The following is a 20,469-nucleotide window of genomic DNA, read 5'->3' as shown; positions in this document are numbered from 1 at the left end:
TTACATTCAAATCGGTGATAACGTCAGAAATAATCCGAAAATACTACCCAACATTCATTGCGAATTTGTGATTTCCGCATAGCAACAATCAACAATATGGCAGACCAAGAAGATAGGTAGCTAGCATAAATTCCTGTTGTTTTTGACGATTTTAGAGACACTGTCGGAATGACACATTTCATCGGAGTCCAATATTTATCGTTATTCCATAAAATTAGCCTAGAATTGCAATTAGAGCTAAAACAAACTTGATTTTGATGCATAAATAAACCCTTCTTCCTCGGCCGAAATTGTCATTCCAACATTCCAACAATCTGATACCTACATCATGATTATTTCAAATAAATAAAAATAGTAACAGTAATTTGTGTGTGTGATTGTGCATGAAATGTACCAAGCTTTCTATAGAAATCATTGAACATACACTTATTTTCATGATTTCATGATAATGAGAGAAAGCCAGTACACCTTATACCTATTTGTCCACCATAACTGGACTTCACATTGGTTCTTTTTCTTCTTCCAAGTAAGGAACCAAACTCATATTGAATGTGTATGGTCCTGTGAAAACTTAGCGCAGTGCAGGGCAAGGCTGTAAGTCCTCTCAAATTATTTACTAATTTGGTTCATGTCATGATACTATAGCAGGGTTGCTTTCCCTCCTTAGTACAGGACTACAGGTAGTACAAATAAAGCCAGTCTTAATCAACTGAGCTAGGGAATCATTTCTTTGGCTCAGTGGGTTAACACACTGACTGTCAGGCAGGCGACTGGGGTTTGAATCCGGGCGGTGACGATATAAATTTGTAGAGTAGATATACATGCTCTCAGGTTACATTTGGCGCCCAACTAAAAAATCCACGATGTTAATTTATCTAGAGTATAGCCAGGGTTTGTGTTGTTTAGAGTCATATATAAAGATATGAATTGATGACTCTTGAAGCGGGGTGGCTTCCCCTCCTTAGTACAGGTAGAACATATAAAGCCAGTCTTAATCAACTGAGCTCAGGAATTGATTCTTTGGCTCAGTGAATTAACACACTGACTGTCACGAGGCGATAGGGGTTTGAATCCTGGTGGTGACAATATGAATTTGTAGGGTAGATACATGCTCTCCGGTTACAATACTAAAATATCTGACGCTAAATCGGAAAAGTGAATGTTGTATGATGTCAAAAGTTCAAGCCATAATCTTTGGTCAGCAGGGAATAGGGCTGTGTATTGTTATTTGTTTCAAAACAGTTAATTTTGTTATCAAGGATATATATTGATATAGATTTTTTATTGTCTAAAACTAAAAGGCAGTGCATATTTGTTTTTTTCCGTATTTTATTTATAGATATACGCATAGGCGGATTTAGGGGGGCCTGCCCACCCCCCCCCCCCTTATTGGAAAAAATTTTGGTTGCTAATATAGGGAATCACTAAGCGTGACTGGCGCAGGTACCCTCTTAGGTCAGTCAGTGGGCCCCCACTTATGGAAATTTCTGGATCCGCCACTGATATGTAGAGTTTTTAATTTCTCAACACTGCAGCTGTTAATTTTTCTACCTTTATTTTGTAGACCAGAGTCACCATCTACTAAACCTAAAGTAGAAAATGTAGTCAGTGATGCCACAGTGGCAGCTCTTCAAGAGGTATGTCTGACTTCTGAACAAGGGGTCAATTACTTTAAAATGGAATCCATTAAATTAAATTATAAAAAATCTAAATTGAAAACACAAATGAATTTATATTGTTAATATTTATATCTGAAAAAATATAAACGAGTCTAAATTGAAAACTACGTTCAAAAAAAATATATATATATATTCATCATAACCTGATCATAAGGCATTTTATACCATAATCTGAAGCTACATATGCGAGAAAATTGAGATGGATAATCAAAGTTCTCAGACTTTTTTATGTTGTATCTTAATATTGATTTACAAATTAAAACTTTCAATTATGCATATATATATAGGGTAACCATAAAAACAGGAATTACCAAATCTGTAAAAACCAAATCCACTATCAAAGAAAACAAAGCAAAACAACAAGACTTTGTCAAGGATGCTGTACTCAAAAAGTAACATGTTGAGTTTGTATTAAACTCTATAATACAACCTAGATTGTTATTATAAGAATTTATTATTTTATGAATTTATATTCTTTCTTTTTTTAGTTTGATTCTGGACCAATGGAACAAGGAGAAGCTAAGCCATCTTCTAGACCAACTTCTGCCAAGTCTGGATCTAGACCAACTTCTGCCAAGCTGGGATCTAGACCAACATCTGCCAAACCAGGTATACATAGGCTATAGTTGATAATGGACATATTAGTCATAATTAGTGTTTGTTTTAGTTCAAACATATTTTATTGTTCAAAAAGAAAAAACTGATTAGAAACAAGCTTTTCAACTTAGTGTTAAATATTCTCCAAGTTTCTTGTTTTATTTTATTTGACCATTTAAAATGATGCATTGTACTATAAGGTAGGATTGCCTCCACTGACTCACTGCAATGTGAATGATCTGTGAATTACCAGAGATATATTAATTAAATAGTATCAGATTATTTAATTTATCTTGTACATGTTATATGAGAAAGGATTTGTATAAGCATTGTTCTATGTTCAATCCCTTTGTTTAAACTTGTCTTTGACGTTGGAACAATAAATTACTTTAAATGGAATTAAATTATTCTAGAACTGTCTACATGCATGTTAGTAAGGTTAATTGGTGGTTGAAGATTTTTTTTTTCTGTGCATAAATGTATGAATTTTATGACCAGGAAATTACTTTTACTGGCTGTAGCTTTTTGGCATACTTATAAAAGAAAAAACAAATAATTTTACCAGTGAAATCTTAATTGATTTATCGATTCTGTGCCCGATTAGTATTTATGTAAGTATTAATGAAGCTAACCATTGTTTTAATTTTGTGGAATATTTCAGGGTCAAAAGAAGGATCAAGACCAACATCAGCCAGGCCTGTATCTGGTAGAGTGTCAGCTACTGGAGAAAGACCAAGCTCCTCTGCCAGACCGGTCTCGGCTGCTAAGGATAAACCACTGTCTAGACCTGGGTCTGGAAAACCACCATCACCTGCAGGGTCTCGACCACAATCTGTTACTGGAGGGTCCAGGCCTCAGTCTGCAGCTGGGTCTAAGAAAGATTCCAGACCAACAAGTGCAACCAGAGGTGAACATTTGTCAATTTTCCTTTTAAACAGGGTTTCCGCTGGCGGTCGCCATTTTCGCAATTTGCGAAAAAATAATAATTGTGGCGATTAAAATTCGTCATTGGCGAAAGAAATATATACAACGATATATTTTCAGCCATCTTGTTTGTTTACTTTTTTCGGGTTTCTCTGACTTTACCGATCAGACAATACTTGGAATTCACCTTGAACTCGTTAAGATTTCAACAGAAAATCAATAATCAGCTGATTGCATTTATAGCTATCGACATCAAAGGACTAATTAATAAAGGTGTTGATTGTATGATATGACAAAATGATATGGTTAAATGGCTTCTGTCACATGTCTCAAAAGGGATTTATTTACCGCTTTGCGACGCACGTGTCTGAAGTAAAATTTACGCTTCCTCTCCTTCTTTTGAAAAGAAAATTATTGTTATGACGAAAAATGTTGAAAGCTAGAAAGGTCTCTGATTTTAAACTTTATCATTTAACTTTCATATAGATCATTGATTTGAGTGGGTACTTCAAAGTTGTTTCAGTAACACAGGTATTTCAAGCATATATAGTTTTACTTATTTACGATGGTCTAGAAAAGAAAACTGTCGTTATGAAGAAATCTATTTAAAAGGTTGGCATGAGAGTAACCCTTCAATGTAATGACTTCACCTTACACGAGGGATCAATTCCAAGTAATAAGATTCTTCGTTTTGTTGTAAAAAAAACACTTCTTATTTTGGGGGGGTTGGGGGTGCTGGAAAAAAAGAAAATTTTAAAGGAAAAATATATTTGGCGAAAAAAATAATAAAGTGGCGAAAAATATATTGTTTTGGCGAAAGAGGTGGCGAAAAAAATAATTGACCCAGGGGAAACCCTGCTTTTAAATATTGTTTTCTTGAAACCAGAAGGATAATTTATATATTGTCTTTCGTCGCCACTTGAATGTGTTTTTACCTAATTTTAACAGTAGTCTCATGAATGTTTTATCAGCAAGAAAGCCAGTCAAATTTGATGGCTTATTTCCTGTTGTTCCACTGATGATACTGTCATTATCTAGAGACACATATTTAATTGTCGACTAGAATTTATAAAATCCAGTAAATAAAAAAAAGATAAGCCTTTTTGGCAAATTCTAAATACATGTACTGTGAAAGTAAAAATTCCCTTTTGTACAATTTTTCTAATCTATGATCTATGTAGCCTCAAAGACACAATAATGATATATTCTAAGAAAATATAAATAGACAAATTATTAGATAATAGTGTGAGAGCAAAAATGCCTATTGTATATCTTGCTGTTTTATATTCTTGTAAGACACATACTTCATTTATAATATCCATTATTTAATTTCTGTTTGTTTGTTTTGACTCTTTGTGCAATTTTATAAATAACCTTTTCAATCATGTCCTTTTATTTCTTATTAAAACAATATAAAAGATATGTTTGTCCTAGGTTTTTGGATTAAAGGAATTATACATTTGATTTTATTTGTTTTAGCTGTAGAAGAAGAACCTACTTTTGGCGTCAGTGATGATTTTGGTGGAGAGGGCGGGGATGACGATGATTTTGACCAAGGAGAATACATGGCTCCTGAACCACCCCAGGAACCCAGTAATGCAGTTGCCCTAAACTCTCAAGGAGGTGGAGGTGGGGATGACGGAGATGATGGTGAAGGGGGTGGGGACAGCGATGAAGATGAGGAAGAGATGGAAGATGAGGGCGGAGAATCTGATGACGGAAGTGATGCTGAGACAGATATGATGGTCCTTGACCCTGATCATGTAAGTATGACCAAAAAACAATTGAATTCTAAATGTTTAAATAATAATGTTTCAAATCAAATTAATGAAAATATTTAATAATTTTATTATTTTTTTTTTTTAATGTAATTCTTGCCCAAAACTATTACCGGTAGAATGAAATGTTACTTTTTATGAATATTGGCTTAAAAAATTCACATGACCAACAATTTTTTTATTGTACATGAACATTGCTTGTATTCAATTAGAATGCAATAATGACCAGTTTTTATACACTTTTTAACTTATTTGTTTTTAATATTTCAGCCATTGATGAAACGATTCCAAAATGCTCTCAAAACACATTTGACCAAACAAGATGAAAAGTTCACCCTTGAAGTGAGAGAGTTGGTAAGTACATGCATATGAGTTTAAGAGTTTGCAATTTCCTGCAACAAAACTTGAGATTTTTTTCTATACATGTATAGGCACAGAAAGAAAGGGAAACAACACTGGCATAGATATGAACTGTTGAGAAAGATTTTAAATGTCTTGAAGATTATTTTGGTTACAAATGATACTTGTATAAGAAAAAGAAGTTCATTTTAGGTTTTGTGTTGAAACAGGAATATATTTGTTATTACAAACATTAAAAGATTCTAGTTATGCAAACAAACAGAAGAAATAACATTAAAAAAACAACAAAATTAATCCAGAATTAACTTCAGTCAAAGTGAAAAAAAGAACCTATCCAAAATGTGAAAATGACTAATTTTTGCAAGTGATATTTTTTAATGACTTCCTTGACATGAAGAATAATGTAAATATGAATGGTCCCAAATATTACGAAATAGTATCTTCTCTTTTATTATAACATCAACAAAGGTTGAAATCGTCAAAAAATTTGTAACTGAAAGGTCTAAACCTGAACAAAAATATCTGTGAAAATAAGTTGGTTTACATTTATCAATGCTAAATATATCAAAACTGGTCTCTAAAAAATAGGATGAAGCATTGAGAAACAGGAAGAAGTTAAGAGAGGACCTTGGTGTAGATCTTTATGGGATACAGCAGGAACTAGCTAGATACCAGATGTTACTGGAGAAAAATCATGATGAATATTCATCACTTCACCAAGGGAGACAACAAGAGGAACAACAACTTGGTGATGTCAGAGGTCTATACAAGGAAAATCAAGTATCTGTTAATAAGGAGAAAAAGAAATGTAAGTAATATATGTCCATGATTAATACAGTATTTTCCAAATGACTTAGTTAAATATTCCTTACTATTGCATTGATTGACTTACTGTGATAAAAGGTGATTGCTTAAAAAAAACTGCTTGGGTTCAAAAGCAAATGACCGCATTTTCTCATGAAATGAATTAGAATTTCACAAGTTCATGAATAAATGGTTGAAAAGTTGTAATCTGTTTATAGTCAACAGAATAATGAAACTGCAATGTAATAAGTGCTTATAAATTGCTATTGCTTTGCAACTTTTCCCATTTATGATTGTAATCCTTGCAATCTAACTGATACAAGGTTATTAGGAACTATAGCAAAGATGATTATATAGTATCTCATTTGTTATCGTTGTTGACAGGTTCTGAGTTACAAGCTGAGGTAGAGAATTTGGCTTTACGTTTATTCTACATGCAGAATGCTAAGGAGGATGTAAGATCAGACATTGCCATTATGAGAAGAGCCGCAGAAAAAGCAGATACGGAAGTATCCAAAGCAGAAATAGAAAAACAAAAGCAGGTATGTTTGTAAGGTCATAACAGTACTTAATTCATTCATAGAAACAGAAATAATATCTGTTAAATTTGCATACTATATGTAGTAAACTTTTTCAGTTACGTCGAAGAATGGGTTGCGTAAAAAATTATATTACCTGGGAAAGGCGAAAACAGAAGAAACAAAAACATAAGCAATAAAGAAACAAACAAAACCATCATGCAGTATCAGATATATAATGATTATGTGCAATCATACTTGGGAGGAAAACAAAATCATTGTTAATCTATCTTTAATATTAAAAGCTTGTTTTATTTTTTTTGAGTGCCAAGCATTAACAGTTATCTCATCTTGAATATTATCAAAAAGAAACAGAGAACTCAAATATAATCCATAAATTGTTTGATATTTTATTCTGACAGGATTTATATGTAGACAGACTGGTAGAAACAGTAGACAAACTGAAGGAAGAGATAGCCATGTTTGAGGCTCAGATTACTGCCCAACTGGAAGAAACAAAGGCAGCCAAAGAAGCATTATCTGATGCCCATATGGAAATTGAGGTCAGTTCTTAGTAAAATTCAAAGCATAGTGTACATTTTTTTTGGCCAATCTACATGCTCATTTCAGTATTTCTATTCTGCTATTCATAATATGTTATATAAAAACATTAAGGTTCCTAAATCTCATTATTTAAGACTTCACACATCAGTAGTGAGTTCTCAAGTAGCTACCCCAAAAAATTGCATGACATAAAAACTATTCTTCAAATAAAAATAAAATAGTAGTTAAGAGTTTTGTCTCTCTTTACAATTCATTAAATTAATTATATGATATCACATATACATAATATACATAAGCATTGTAAATTTGCATCACTTCCTAAAATAATTATACATCTATTTATAACATAATCGTATTTAAAACTTCTGTGTGAACTTTTTAGGCTATTCAACTCGAGAAGAAACAGTTATTTCAGCAATGGAATAGCTCTATCATTGGAATGAGGAGAAGAGATGAAGCTCACTCTGCCATGAATGAGGCTTTAGAGTGAGTTTTTATTATAACTCATTTAAAGATTATTACTTGTTTAAAAATCAACTTAAATGAAATTCTGCACGAAAGGAGTAGGTCCTGTAAGGACCGATTTTGGCCTCAAATTTCAAGTTCATCTGACAAGAGATTTTGACCACTTTTCAAACACTTAAGTGTCTATTTCATTTGAATCAATTAGTTTTTGTGAAAGATTTTCACCGATTTAGTCATTAAAAATTATCCGATTCAAATTCAATTATGAAAAATATACCAAATATGCTGAAAATGTCACTTTTCAGATGGTTTTTGTCAAAAATGAAAGTGGCCGCATTCGTGTTCATCCTAAACCTTTATATATGTTATTTATTATCATAAAATACAACTTACATTTCAATATTAAGGATGAACACGAATGCGGCCACTTTTGTTTTACATGAAAACCATCTCAAATTTAACAAAAACGATAGAATTGTGAAGATTTCAGTAATTTAGCATGACTTAATGGTGGTAGTACCCGATATAAGTGCATTTTATTGTCAAAAAAGCCCATATGTATGTAGCAGGAGCATTCTTCTGTCCAATAAATAACTAAAAGTTTACATTTTAACAATTTGGTAAAACTGCTATATTTTGGGGCCAAAAAGTGGTCTTACTGGACCTACTCCTTTACTATGCTTTTTTGCACAAACACTAAATTTGGAAATTCATTGAATATTTTTGAGTGAGATTCCATTTGTTTTAAAACTTCCTTTTCTCAAAGCATGTATATTTTAAACTGTTTTTATTGAAGTACTGTGGATCCATTGTTAATCATTGGATACCAATTTTATGTTACAAATTATGTTAAAACATTGTTAATTTTCAACAATTTACAAATGTTTTAAAGGAATATATGAAGGCATTAGCAAAACCATGAAATTAAATATCCACGAAAATGAAAGTTTTCCATCATCATTGAAAATGTGTATGCAGGAATATATATGAATCCAAAGTATATAGATTAAATGACTTGGTAACTGCTATTATGTATCTTAAAGTATGGATTACCGTACTAAGAAAACAAATCTCTCCTTTATTATTCTAAATGATAAAAGTATAAAACTTGTTTATAATCCTTTCATCACTTTTTTTTTTTAATTTATTTTGGTTGACCCTCTATTTCAGACAACAGTTGCAGAAAGTACTATCACTTGAGACAGAAATAGAGGGATACAAGAAATCAATCTTCAAAGAACAAGAACAGAATGAAAAATTAACATTGATATTGAACAAGACAGAGAGAGATATAGAAACTGTCAAGAAACAATTGACTCAATGTATAGCTAAGCATGATGCATTGAAGGCTGAATATGCCACTTATACCAGAATGTTACACGAGACAGAACAAGCTCTAAACAGAGCAATGACAGTAAGCTGAATACTTTTTGTGGAAATTTTTTGCAAAATTTTTATATTGCAAAATTTGCAATCAGATAGATGTTGCAAAAAAAAAAAAACACTTGCATTTTGAATTTTGATTTGCTTGATTGCATGATTTGTATTCATCATTTTCAGAAAATGCAGTATTATAACATTAGTGTTGAATGTTCAATAAGTTTATGAATTTGCAATAGTTACATATGATAATACATGTACCCCAATTTACATGAGATAAATCAAGCTCTTTACAGGGCAATGATGGTTAACATTTCTGTGTCATCTGTTTGTATTTCTGCAAAAAGAACAAATGAGGGGAAAATCAATTCACTACACTTTTAATGTGTGTGATGTCATAAAATAATTTTACAAAAATAACTTATATGTTTTTTTCTATTCCAGGACAAAACTTTGAGATTAAATGAGTTGAATGCATTGAGAAAGCAGATAGAAAGAGAATATTTAGAGAAAGTGAATTTGGAAGATGAAATCATGGAGAAAATGAGAAGTCAATTGACAATGGACAAAGCTGCACATTATACTAAGAAATTGACAGGAAAGAGGAGGGATCTCACCAAACAACTTGTTAGTCTTTATCTATTTAGGATTACAATTGTCACAAGCTGACTGTGATATTAGTAATCACGATTTAAATGTTCTTCTTTTTCATGAATCCTCCAGTTTTTCTATCAGAAATATAGTGGAAAATACACAGAGTAAATATAGACCTTCAAAAAAACATTATGCAAAAAAAAATTTGATAACAAAAAATAAGAATTCGGATCTTTTTACGCTGACACATGAAATTTTCAAAGGGATGAATGTTTTGTTGTCACAGTTCATAAAAAGCTAATCAACTCTCTAGTAAACGGCCCCTGAACAGCAAATTTTGATAGACATTTATTCTGCTTAGCTACTTGTATACTTTTCTGGTAATTCATTATCCTGTATTCTTATAATTAAAAAAAATACATACTAAGGGGGGAGATTTCAAGAACTTTGCCTGCTAGATAGTCATTTTCATTATGATTCTACCATTTATGTATATTTAAATACTAAATCCAATTGATTCAATATACATAATCTTTTCAGGAAACTTCAATGGCGGAGGTAGAAAACCAAATATCCAGGGATTCTTTGGAAATCTCTAATGTTCAAACTAGAATTGAAAGATTGAATAAAGTAATGGAACAAATGGATGAAGAAATCGCCCAGAGAAATGAAATAATTAACAAAAGTGAAGGAGAGATTATAAGGAGGAATGCCATTATTGAGAGGAAACAGAATGTTATTGACCAATATAACAAGAAACTTGAAGCCCTCATTACCAATGCTGGAGTAAGTAGTTATCCCTTGGTACAGATTTGAATAGAATGAATAGCTATTACAAAAGCTGGATAATAATAAGTTATCAGTGTACCTTCTGATTTTGTCATAATAGCTTAGATGATCCTTTTGAAGCACCTCAGATATTCTGATCAAATGCTAAGATGCATGTTATTGTCTTTATACCTTTGAATTCTTTTTGGCTTTCTGTTTTCAATTATTGTACAATGATGACTTGAAAATATGTTTAATAAGAAAATGTATGCAGTGCTATGGTTTGAAATCAATACTGTTAACCAATTTATTTAAGCCATCCTTTATTTTGCTGTTTTACCTTTCTAGCTGACTTTTCTATAATATAATTTATATTCCTGATTTCTAATTTTTTTTTGTATTTATTAAGGGAAAACCCACGTGTTACATATTCACAAAGATTTATGTTTTCTCCATATTTTTCTGCTTGTGAAAGTCACAAAATAAGCTAATTTACTTTAAACCATCTCCAAATAAAGTCAGGAATAAATTGTGTAGATTATAATGTTATTTTGTCTTCCTTTCTAACATTTTAGGGTGTAGAGTTAGGTCCCTTGGAGATCCAGATCAACTCTCTACAGAAGTCAATAGATGGCATGATACAGGAGATAACAGAACTACAACAGATCTGGTTACGACAACAAAGTGAACTGGTCAGACTGGCCAAAGACAAGGAGGAACAAATGGTTGATGTGGAGAAACTCAAGAAACAACTCACAATTCTCCTGCAAAAGAAAATTAGAACTGAGGGTAGGTTATTTATATTGTAAATAACACTTTTCAAAGGGAATGAGATTGAGTTGATGAAGTTGCAAAAAAATTGATACTTTTATTTCTATCTAATTGTTTTGATTATTCATTTTTTGGAGTAATTGAAAAATAATTTGAAAACTGTCAAAGGGAGATAATTGAAAAAATTTCATACACATAAAAGTTTGCAAGCAAAATTAAAAAAGAAAGTGATTATAAACAGTCACGAAATATGTAAAACTAGGGTCTTCCATTATATATACTTCAAGAACAAGGTATACATGAAACTAATTTGGTTTATAGTACAAATGAATACCTCAAAATCTAAAAGACCTGTCCTAAATATTTTTATCAATTTTTAATAAAACTCATCAAAGATTTTGTCATATATTTTCAGGTGATATTGATCATGAAAGACGTGAAACCTACGATATTGAGAGGGGAATTAGTGTCATGCAAAATGATATGTTGAAATTGAATCAGTTAATGCATAGACAATCTGGAACTCATCATGAGCTGAAGCAGAATAATATCTTGTTAGAAAACGATTTCATTGGTGCTCTCAAGGTGTGTTTCATTAACAACTAAGTATTTTTTTAAATAAGACAATATAACAGGAAGACTGATAGTAAACTTTAATATGAGACAAGTTTGTATATTAAAAATTGCTATTTTTCCTGTTTAAATACTGCATGGTATATAAGATACATGTACCTGAAGATTTAACTATCAACTGAGGTCAATTCATTTCTGTATTTCTAATCAACAAATTATTAAAGTGATGGTTATCTACAGAAAATTCTAATGGATTGAAAATACATGCAAATAAAACAAAATTTGAATAAACTTACATGAAAAACAATTGAACATAATTGTGTAAATATAATTGATTTTATAAGCCTAATGTAAAAGATGAAACAATGGAATCCAAGTTGGTTGTTAAAAATCAGTTCACAAATTCTTTATTTGATATGATTTTTCACAGGCAGCAGAGCTTGAGTCAATAGAATTACAAACATCACTGGATGGTGTTAAAGAAGAAAAGGAAAGATTACTCAATAGTCTTGTGGAGTCAGAGTAGGTCTATCTTGTTTATATTTATGTAAGACCACGAGGCCTATGATTGCTTTGATAAGGGACTTGCATATATAGGTTTCAATAATATATACTTTTTAATTAATTCAAAGAATTGTTACTAAAACTTTCATCTTTATTTGCCGAAAAATATTGCTTGAACATAGTGGCTTGAAAATCACGTTCTTTATAAATGTGCAGTTTACACTCAAATTTTAGGTATTTCTGCATTCTTGTATACCTAGTTTCGTCTTCTTTATAACTATCATGGATCTATTGATCAATGCACATGTATATTAACTTGTTATAAAAATAATTTGTGCACCGTGTAAGTTTTTTTTTCTCTTAAAAATTACATATTCATTCTTCAGACGTCAAATAATGTTATGGGAGAAGAAAACACAGCTTGCTAGAGAAACCAGAGCTGCTGTTGACTCAGAAGTAGGTCAAGGTGAAATCAAGGCCATGAAAGCTGAAATTCATCGTATGCAGGTCAGATATGCTCAACTGATGAAGAACCAGGAGAAAATGATACAAGAAATGGAGAAAGCTGTTTCTAGGTAGAAATTTATTTATTAGATTTAATTCATGTAAATTACTATAAATGCTTTTTTCTTAATATTTTTATTGTTTCGGAAATTTAGTTGAAAATAACACAATTCAAACTTAGTCTTCAAATTCAGAAATGTTTGCAGTTTTTGAAGAATTAACAAATAAGTGAGATTAACATTGTGATCTCAATAAAGCTGTATATGAAAAATGCTAAAGACATTTTAAATACGACTTTTTAATTTTTTTGACTCCTATTCCATTACAATTTTCCAGTAATAAATATTTCACTAAATGTTTTGAATATCTGTAATTTAAATATTTTCTGTTGTAATAAACTGATTAATAATAATAAAAAAAAAATCTGTATTAAACTAAAAATATTTTAATATTTGATTTTTACAGGAGAGATACCATAGTTACAAGAGGTGATGCGTCACAGAAAGTCAACAAGAAAGTATTAACTAAAGGAACATTCGAAAGACAGATGGGAGAATTGAGAAAGAAGATCAAAGTTACAATAACGGTATGATAAAAACTTTGTATTAAATTAAAATTTACAATTCACATAAACACTACTATAAAATGCATTTTTTAAAGTTTGAATTATTGAAACAACACATGGAAAATTAACAAGGTATCATAAAATGTTCAAATTTTGTATTCTGTCTACATAGAAGTAGTGGAGTAATGAATGAAATTGAATTTTCAATCTTCTAGAAATGACTCTCAATGGTTATCTGTATAAAGTGTATATATTTAGCTCTAATACTATGAAACTTCAACAAGTCTTTACTATTTTGTGTCCAAATAAGTTTAAAAATTCATACTGCCCAGTATTACCCATTTCTGGGAGTATTGCCTAGCCCTGGAAAACCCAGGAATTCCAACATGGGTTTTCTCCGGGGGGTTATACTTTGCCAACCCTGTATTAAACATGTAATTTGATTTTAGATTGAAGTCCATAGTGTTTATGAATCTTATGTGAAAATCTTGGAAATGAGCTAAAAAAAAGGTCTTCCTATGAGTACTTGTAATGTTAAAATGAACTTCAGAATAGCAGAGGATTTTTACAAATTCTTTCCTTAGAAATGAAGCTCTAACATTGTTACTCCAGATTAACATCACATGTATATGAAAACAACTTTCTAAACTTTTTGCATCCAAATATAATGTTCTATTGTAACCTCCTCTGTAGGAAGATATCTTATTTATTATTTCTAGCAAAAGATTTCAGTACAGCTTTATTTTATAGTTTAACATTTTTCTTATAAAACTGAAATGGTTTAAGTGCCAGTTACATATCATATTTTAAACATTTAACATTAAAGATTCTAATGGGCGTGTTGAAAGCTTATCTAAACTTCTCTTTTTACTCTCAGGAGGCTAATTCTTGTGATGGTGAGATTAATGAACTAAGAGACCACCAGACAGATCTGAGTCAACAGTTAGAACAGAGACAAGTTAATGTACAACAATTACAAGGGGAAGCTGATACATTAGATTCTGATGTGGAGAATATGGTGGAGCTTAAACAAAAGGTACATTTAGTGATTCTTAATTGTTGCAATGGGAATTATATACTTTGTCTTACTCTTATGAATGCCTTCAACAATGAGAAATACCCATACCATAAAAGGTTAGACAGGAAAAATGTGTAACAATTTAAATGAGAAAACCAACAGCATAATCGTATCAAAGCATTTTATGAATAAAAAATTTGATGAACCAAAGATAACCTCTGAACTTCAGGCTCCTGACTTGGGAAAGACGAAGAATTTGGCTGGATTAAACATGTTTGTGAATGCTCAATTCTACAGTTAACCTTGGACAATGGTGCAATGAAGCACCAAATAAGAACAAACCTAACAAATTCAGTAGCAATTGACTTAACTCATATTCAGCCTGAAATGTTTTTACTTTAAACAAGTACATACATTTTTTACCTCTTTACTCTCAATAACCAAAGATAGATGTTGTGATGTAAAAAATAAACCATTTGTGTGCTGTGGATTCCTTATTATTTGTTGGAAACCATTTTTGGGGAATTATTAGGGTATAGGTAAACCAGAAATTAAATGTTCAAGCAATTACAACTGGCTTGTATGCAAACTTCTGCAAAACCACAAGTTAAATATCCATGAACACGTATTTTTGTCCTTAATCCATGAAAGTTGGTACCTATGAAAATAAGAGAATTCACAGTATATAATAGCAGTTATCACAAGTTATATGATTGATTTGTTTAACATTACATTTATTTCAAATTTAAGAATATGACTGAATTACTGGGCAAACAACAGAAAATGAAGTATTTCCAGCAAGCTAAGGATGGAAAATATACCATGTTGTGTAAATCTGACTCCACATTGGAGACGGAAAATTCCAAACAAGTTGACCGATTACAAACCCTCAGTGCTATAGTGGACAAGTTAAACCAAGAATTCCCACACGTACAGCCAGCTCTAAGAAAGGTCACACTTGCTCTGAGTTCAAGAATTGATGTTGCAGACGACTAAAGACAATTTTTGATAGTTTTTATAAATTATCGTCATCAGACTTTTGTTGAAGAAAAAAGATTGAAAAGAAGCAAATTTAATACAATCTTTTCAAATACTTGTTAAAAAAAGATGTATTTCTTTCATTTTCAGAAGTTTAACAATTTATGAATGTATTTACTAAATGTCACTGCCTATAGGGGCCACTTTTTTCTAACTGTGATGAATTTTATTGCATAAATGTCTCTTAATAAGAATTTGTATGATACAAAATGTTTGTATAGTATTATTATTTATTATTTCACTATTAAAATGAATCATTATATCTTATTTTGTTGACTTGCTCTATAAATTTCTTATTTAATTCAATGTTTTAGAATTGAATAATTTCAACGGTTCTGTTTATATAACATTGTGTCACATTATGGACTTTTTATAAATTATATGGCCCAAAAAGAGAAATTAAAATCAAACTTGACAAGAATATTTACTATGCGTAGTTAAATACAGTGTCAGATTACCACTAGTAACTTTTTTTAACATTGATAATATAATTACTCATTTGATATATTTATTATATATTTGTGAATACCTCACCGGTTGTTGATATTCATGAAATTTAAGTTCAATGAAATACATATTTCTACCAACACTTAACATGTTTTAGACTGTTGCTGGTGACTTGTCTTTTTTTATTTTTTTTTATTTTTATCTTTTTTGCCATGTTAGTTACCCATTTCTCTTGGTTTTAATGAAATTGATTGTCTATTTGGTAGCTTTGGCCTGTTTTGTTTCCGTACATATAGGCTTGTCTGTAGTATTTGTTGTATCCACATTATTATTGCTGCATAAGCACTAGTGTCAAAAATAATTTAGATTTGCACTGTGTTCTTCCATCAGAAGTGATCCATTCACTTTGAAGTACTTTTACAACTTAGAACAGCAGTACCTCATATTCATAAAATGCAGGCTCTGTAGCTTAATCTCCTCCAATTTTTGTCTAGTGATTGATTGATTGATTGTTGTACTATTTCCTGGCATTTATATTGAGGGGCCTGATGGGGGAGTCTCATCACAATTCACCAGTAGATTTTTTTTGACAATCACGATTCACAGAAAATAAATTTCCATGATCATGGATCACAAAAATATAAAAAGAAAAGTATCTGCAGAAAAATGGATAACAATAGTGAAAAGTGCCAATCAAGAAGAACGAAAATAACCCATCAGGCCCTTCAATATTAACTGGTAGAGGAAGCTTGAGTCCCTGGAAAAAAACATTCAGAATGTTTGTCTAGTCGAGGCTGTTCCCTTTGGCGGTACATATCTCTGTGTCTACAGTGTATGTTCACAATGATGTTGTTAACTTTTAAGATAATTTGATCACGTATTGTTTGACTATAAGGTTTTGTATGAAGTCACATCTAGTTCAATCTGTTTTTTTTCTAGGCATCTTCTTTTTCAGATCTATCTGTTGTCCATGGTCTTTGAAATTATTTTACAAAAGTTCCCTGATTCTCCCATGTTTAAAATTGAACTCTGAAGATTATCAATGATGACTTTAATTTTATATGCAAATCATTGATAATTTTATCATACCTGGTCAATGACCGTTTTGTGCAATCTGTCTCTGGATTGAACACCTGATGTGTTCTATCCCACAGCCTTTAAAAATTATGTCAAATGTTTACAAACAAACAAAAACCACACTAAAAATAAGGAAAAGGGGTGGGGGGTTGAAATGAGGATATATGCACTAACCATCTGTGGTTGAAATTATAAGCTTATTTATGAACAGATGGTTAATCACAGACAGGGATGTCACAAATAAATTAAAACTGTTTCTCAATATCCCATAGATACAAAGATTTGGTTTGGAATTTTGGTTGTACCAGTAGAACTTTTATTTAAAAAAAAAAACAACCTTACCTAATGTACTCTTGACTTCCAATTTTCTCATGATACCCTAATACCAACCATGATAAGTAAATACATATGTCTCAAATGTTTGACTGAAAATGAATTCATTTCTGTTTTAATAAAGACAAACACCATTATAGAGACTGTTAGGCACAGTAACCATCTTTAATATTTATTACAAACATGATAAAACAAAACAAACGTCCTCCATTGCATGCACCACAAATTGCATCAGTATCATTCAAATAACATACAATCTGCAAAAAAGAAGTGTATAATCACAGTATGAATATTACATAAATAATGCACAAACTGTTTTACTGGAGATCAATAATGACAATATTCCTATACACAAATGTTTACTTTTTGAATGGTCTCTATCTTGTCATTAAATTTTGTAATGCAACATTTTGAAAACTTACTGCAGTTCTTTTTCCGTTGTCATTACAATTAGCCTGCTTTTTAAACTTGAAAATTCGTACAGCTATACCTAAATACATCTAAATTGTATAGTGATGTTTTTTATAAAGCCTGTAAATTTTAGATGTGATCCATGTAAACTCCATGTAAACTCATTGATTCTTTGATTCAAGTTATCCGAAAAGAGGGTAAAGATACCAGAGGGATATTCAAACTCATAGATCGGAAATAACCCGACAATGCCATGGCTAAAAATGAAAAAGACAAGCAGACAAATAATAGTACACATGACACAACATAGAAAACTAAAGACTTAACAACACGAACCCCACCAAAAACTTGGGGCGATCTCAGGTGCTCCAGAAGGGTAAGCATATCCTACTCCATATGTTGTTTATGTCCACATATAACACAGTTGATAAACGATGAAGCAGATGCACTATCCAAGGTATGGGGAGGATTGAGCACTTACAAACATATTTAACCCTGCCACATTCTTAGCTGTTTAAAAGTCCGGAACCTGTTAATCAGGGATTATTTTTGTTAAGTGTCTGTATGAAATTATGCCATCATTTTTCTCGTTTTAATTGTTGAACACAATTTTTTTTATTTTACAGCTGACCATACAGTATGTTTTTTTCGTTGTTTAAGACCGTACAGTAACCTATAATTGCTTTTATATTCGTTATTTGAACGCTGGTGGATAGGTGTACGTCATTGGCAATCATACCACATCTCCTTATATATATATATGTTAATTAATGTCTAATGTCTTATTTAGTGTCCGTTTAAGGTGAATTTAAGAGTATTTTTTACAAACAAAACACATAGATTAAATAAATTGACATCTACATGACACAGAAATGTATTAATAACTTTTTCTTTATCAAAGTCTTTATTCGATACGTACGTTAAAGTAGAAGCAAATGGGTTACTATAGGTCTACACAAGATGCTTCATGATAAGTTGTTCATGTATTTTCCCTGAATGTTTCATTTGTTTAACAGGAAACTATTTCTTTGAAACGGACTAAAGCGACTTTTCCACATCGATCGTACAATCTCCTTGTACGTGTCAATGACCTAATTTGATACCGGCAACGGAAAGCAAAACAGCATATAAAACAAAGAATGAATAGAATATTTTGTTTCTTTGTAATTATACCCCCGCTTTGAAAAAAGGGGGCATACGGTTTTACCTCTGTCTGTCAGTCCGCCGGTCCGTCCGTCCGTCCGTCCGTCCGTCCGTCCGTCGTACCGTCCGTCCGTCCGTCCGTCAGTCAGTCCGTCCCATGAAACTTTCGTCACATTTTTCTCAGGAACTACACATCCACCCTTTCTTTAATTTGGTATCAACATTTATATATGTCAGTCATACCGTGCGATGCGTTTTCAGATTCATCATTCATCGACTTCCTGTTTACCGAACACTTGTATGATTTTACACATGATAGCAAAGTTTCTCAGGAACTACAATACAAGGATTTCTGGAAATTTGGTTTCAGGATTTATATAAGTCAGCTATACCGTGTGATGCTTTTCAGATTCATCACTCGACAACTTCCTGTTTACCGAACACTTGCATATGTTTACACTATTAATATTATCCACTTGCGGCGGGGGTATCATCAGTGAGCAGTAGCTCGCAGTTTCACTTGTTGAAAATTGTTTCATTGTTTATTTCAGAAGTTTCATAGACAAGTAAATGTATTTTTTTCTTTGAAATTGACTTAACTAAACCAGTCGGTCTTTAAAACGGAGCCTATGCTCAAACCGAACAGCAAGCTGTAAAGAGTCTGTATTTAAAAAAAAAATGATTTCCTAAAATCGGGATTTAATTTAACGAGCATTTTTGTCCAAAAATTCTGATGTGAAATTTTCCAATATTTATGAATGAAATACATGTTGTCACGTGCAAGCATATAGCGGGAACTGTTGAGTTTTTGTTTTTGTTTGAACTTAATATACGAGGTTAAAAACTATGTTAAATTTTGATATGGCTATTTAAACAGATTACTAACAAAGAACTGACCTTGAAAACTTATATGGTATATACTTATAATGAATCACATTATAAATATATATATATTAGTAGGAAACTATATTTAAATGTATTTTTCTGTATATTCCAAATTCTCCTTGCGGTTTTTTAAATTGCATTTCTAGATTTGTAAGAAATACAGTTTAAAGATTAAGCTTAGTGTTTCTTAAATGTGTTTCAAAATTGATCACGACCTTTGTTATCTATTTGAAAATCACACAAAAGATAAACTCCCACCTATAATATTCAACATGTCATATAGTTTTAAGTATAGTTTATAATTTATAAGACAACCAAACGAAAAGTATGTGTTACCCTATTCCTTCGACAAAGAGAAAAAATACCGTATTATAGACTCATTATACGGTTACCGTTTTACTATATAAAAAATATGCTAGAGTCTTGGATGAATAGATGTATAACATTTCAAGAGCTATTATGAGCATAGCAAACTCAGAGTTCTACATTGCTATATTCAGTGGGGGACTGCCCACAACCCCCTGTTGTGGGAAGATTCGGTTTATTACATAGGGAGTCACCGAAGCACGACTGAAGCGGGCCACTCTCAAGTAATCAGTGCCCTTCTCCCTCTTATGAACATTTCTGTATCCGCCCATGAGTGGTGTAAAAGTATGTTACAATAGAACAAACTATAAAATGATCAACGGAGAAGGATCAACTATACTCATCAGATAAGTTTTCATCACGAATTTGACGAAAACGATTAACAAAATGATAAAATGATAAA

At 31.5% G+C, this 20,469-nt stretch overlaps 1 protein-coding gene across 1 annotated transcript; it reads left to right on the top strand.

Annotated features, from left to right (window-relative positions):
- Positions 1-35: 35 nt before the first annotated feature.
- LOC134725150 (coiled-coil domain-containing protein 40-like) lies at positions 36-15,671 on the top strand. Its single transcript, XM_063588727.1, has 20 exons — positions 36-116; positions 1,565-1,637; positions 2,168-2,288; positions 2,938-3,183; positions 4,680-4,963; positions 5,249-5,332; positions 5,927-6,146; positions 6,527-6,684; positions 7,083-7,223; positions 7,607-7,710; positions 8,860-9,103; positions 9,514-9,696; positions 10,204-10,449; positions 11,007-11,220; positions 11,618-11,787; positions 12,206-12,297; positions 12,666-12,854; positions 13,249-13,369; positions 14,226-14,384; positions 15,117-15,671. Exons 1-20 carry the CDS (start codon positions 97-99, stop codon positions 15,360-15,362), a joined length of 3,315 nt encoding a protein of 1,104 aa, XP_063444797.1. The 5' UTR covers positions 36-96; the 3' UTR covers positions 15,363-15,671.
- Positions 15,672-20,469: the final 4,798 nt, after the last annotated feature.

This window comes from Mytilus trossulus, chromosome 7, assembly GCF_036588685.1.
Source record: "Mytilus trossulus isolate FHL-02 chromosome 7, PNRI_Mtr1.1.1.hap1, whole genome shotgun sequence".
Lineage (NCBI taxonomy): Eukaryota > Metazoa > Mollusca > Bivalvia > Mytilida > Mytilidae > Mytilus > Mytilus trossulus.
The sequence above is the reverse complement of the archived record's forward strand: the minus strand, read 5'-3'. Positions and strand labels throughout refer to the sequence as shown.

Coding starts and splice junctions, on each gene's coding strand:
- LOC134725150 (XM_063588727.1), top strand. CDS start 97: ATGGCAGACCAAGAAGATAG. Junction 4,964..5,248: donor TGGTCCTTGACCCTGATCAT/GTAAGTATGACC, acceptor TTAATATTTCAG/CCATTGATGAAACGATTCCA. Junction 12,298..12,665: donor AATAGTCTTGTGGAGTCAGA/GTAGGTCTATCT, acceptor TTCATTCTTCAG/ACGTCAAATAATGTTATGGG.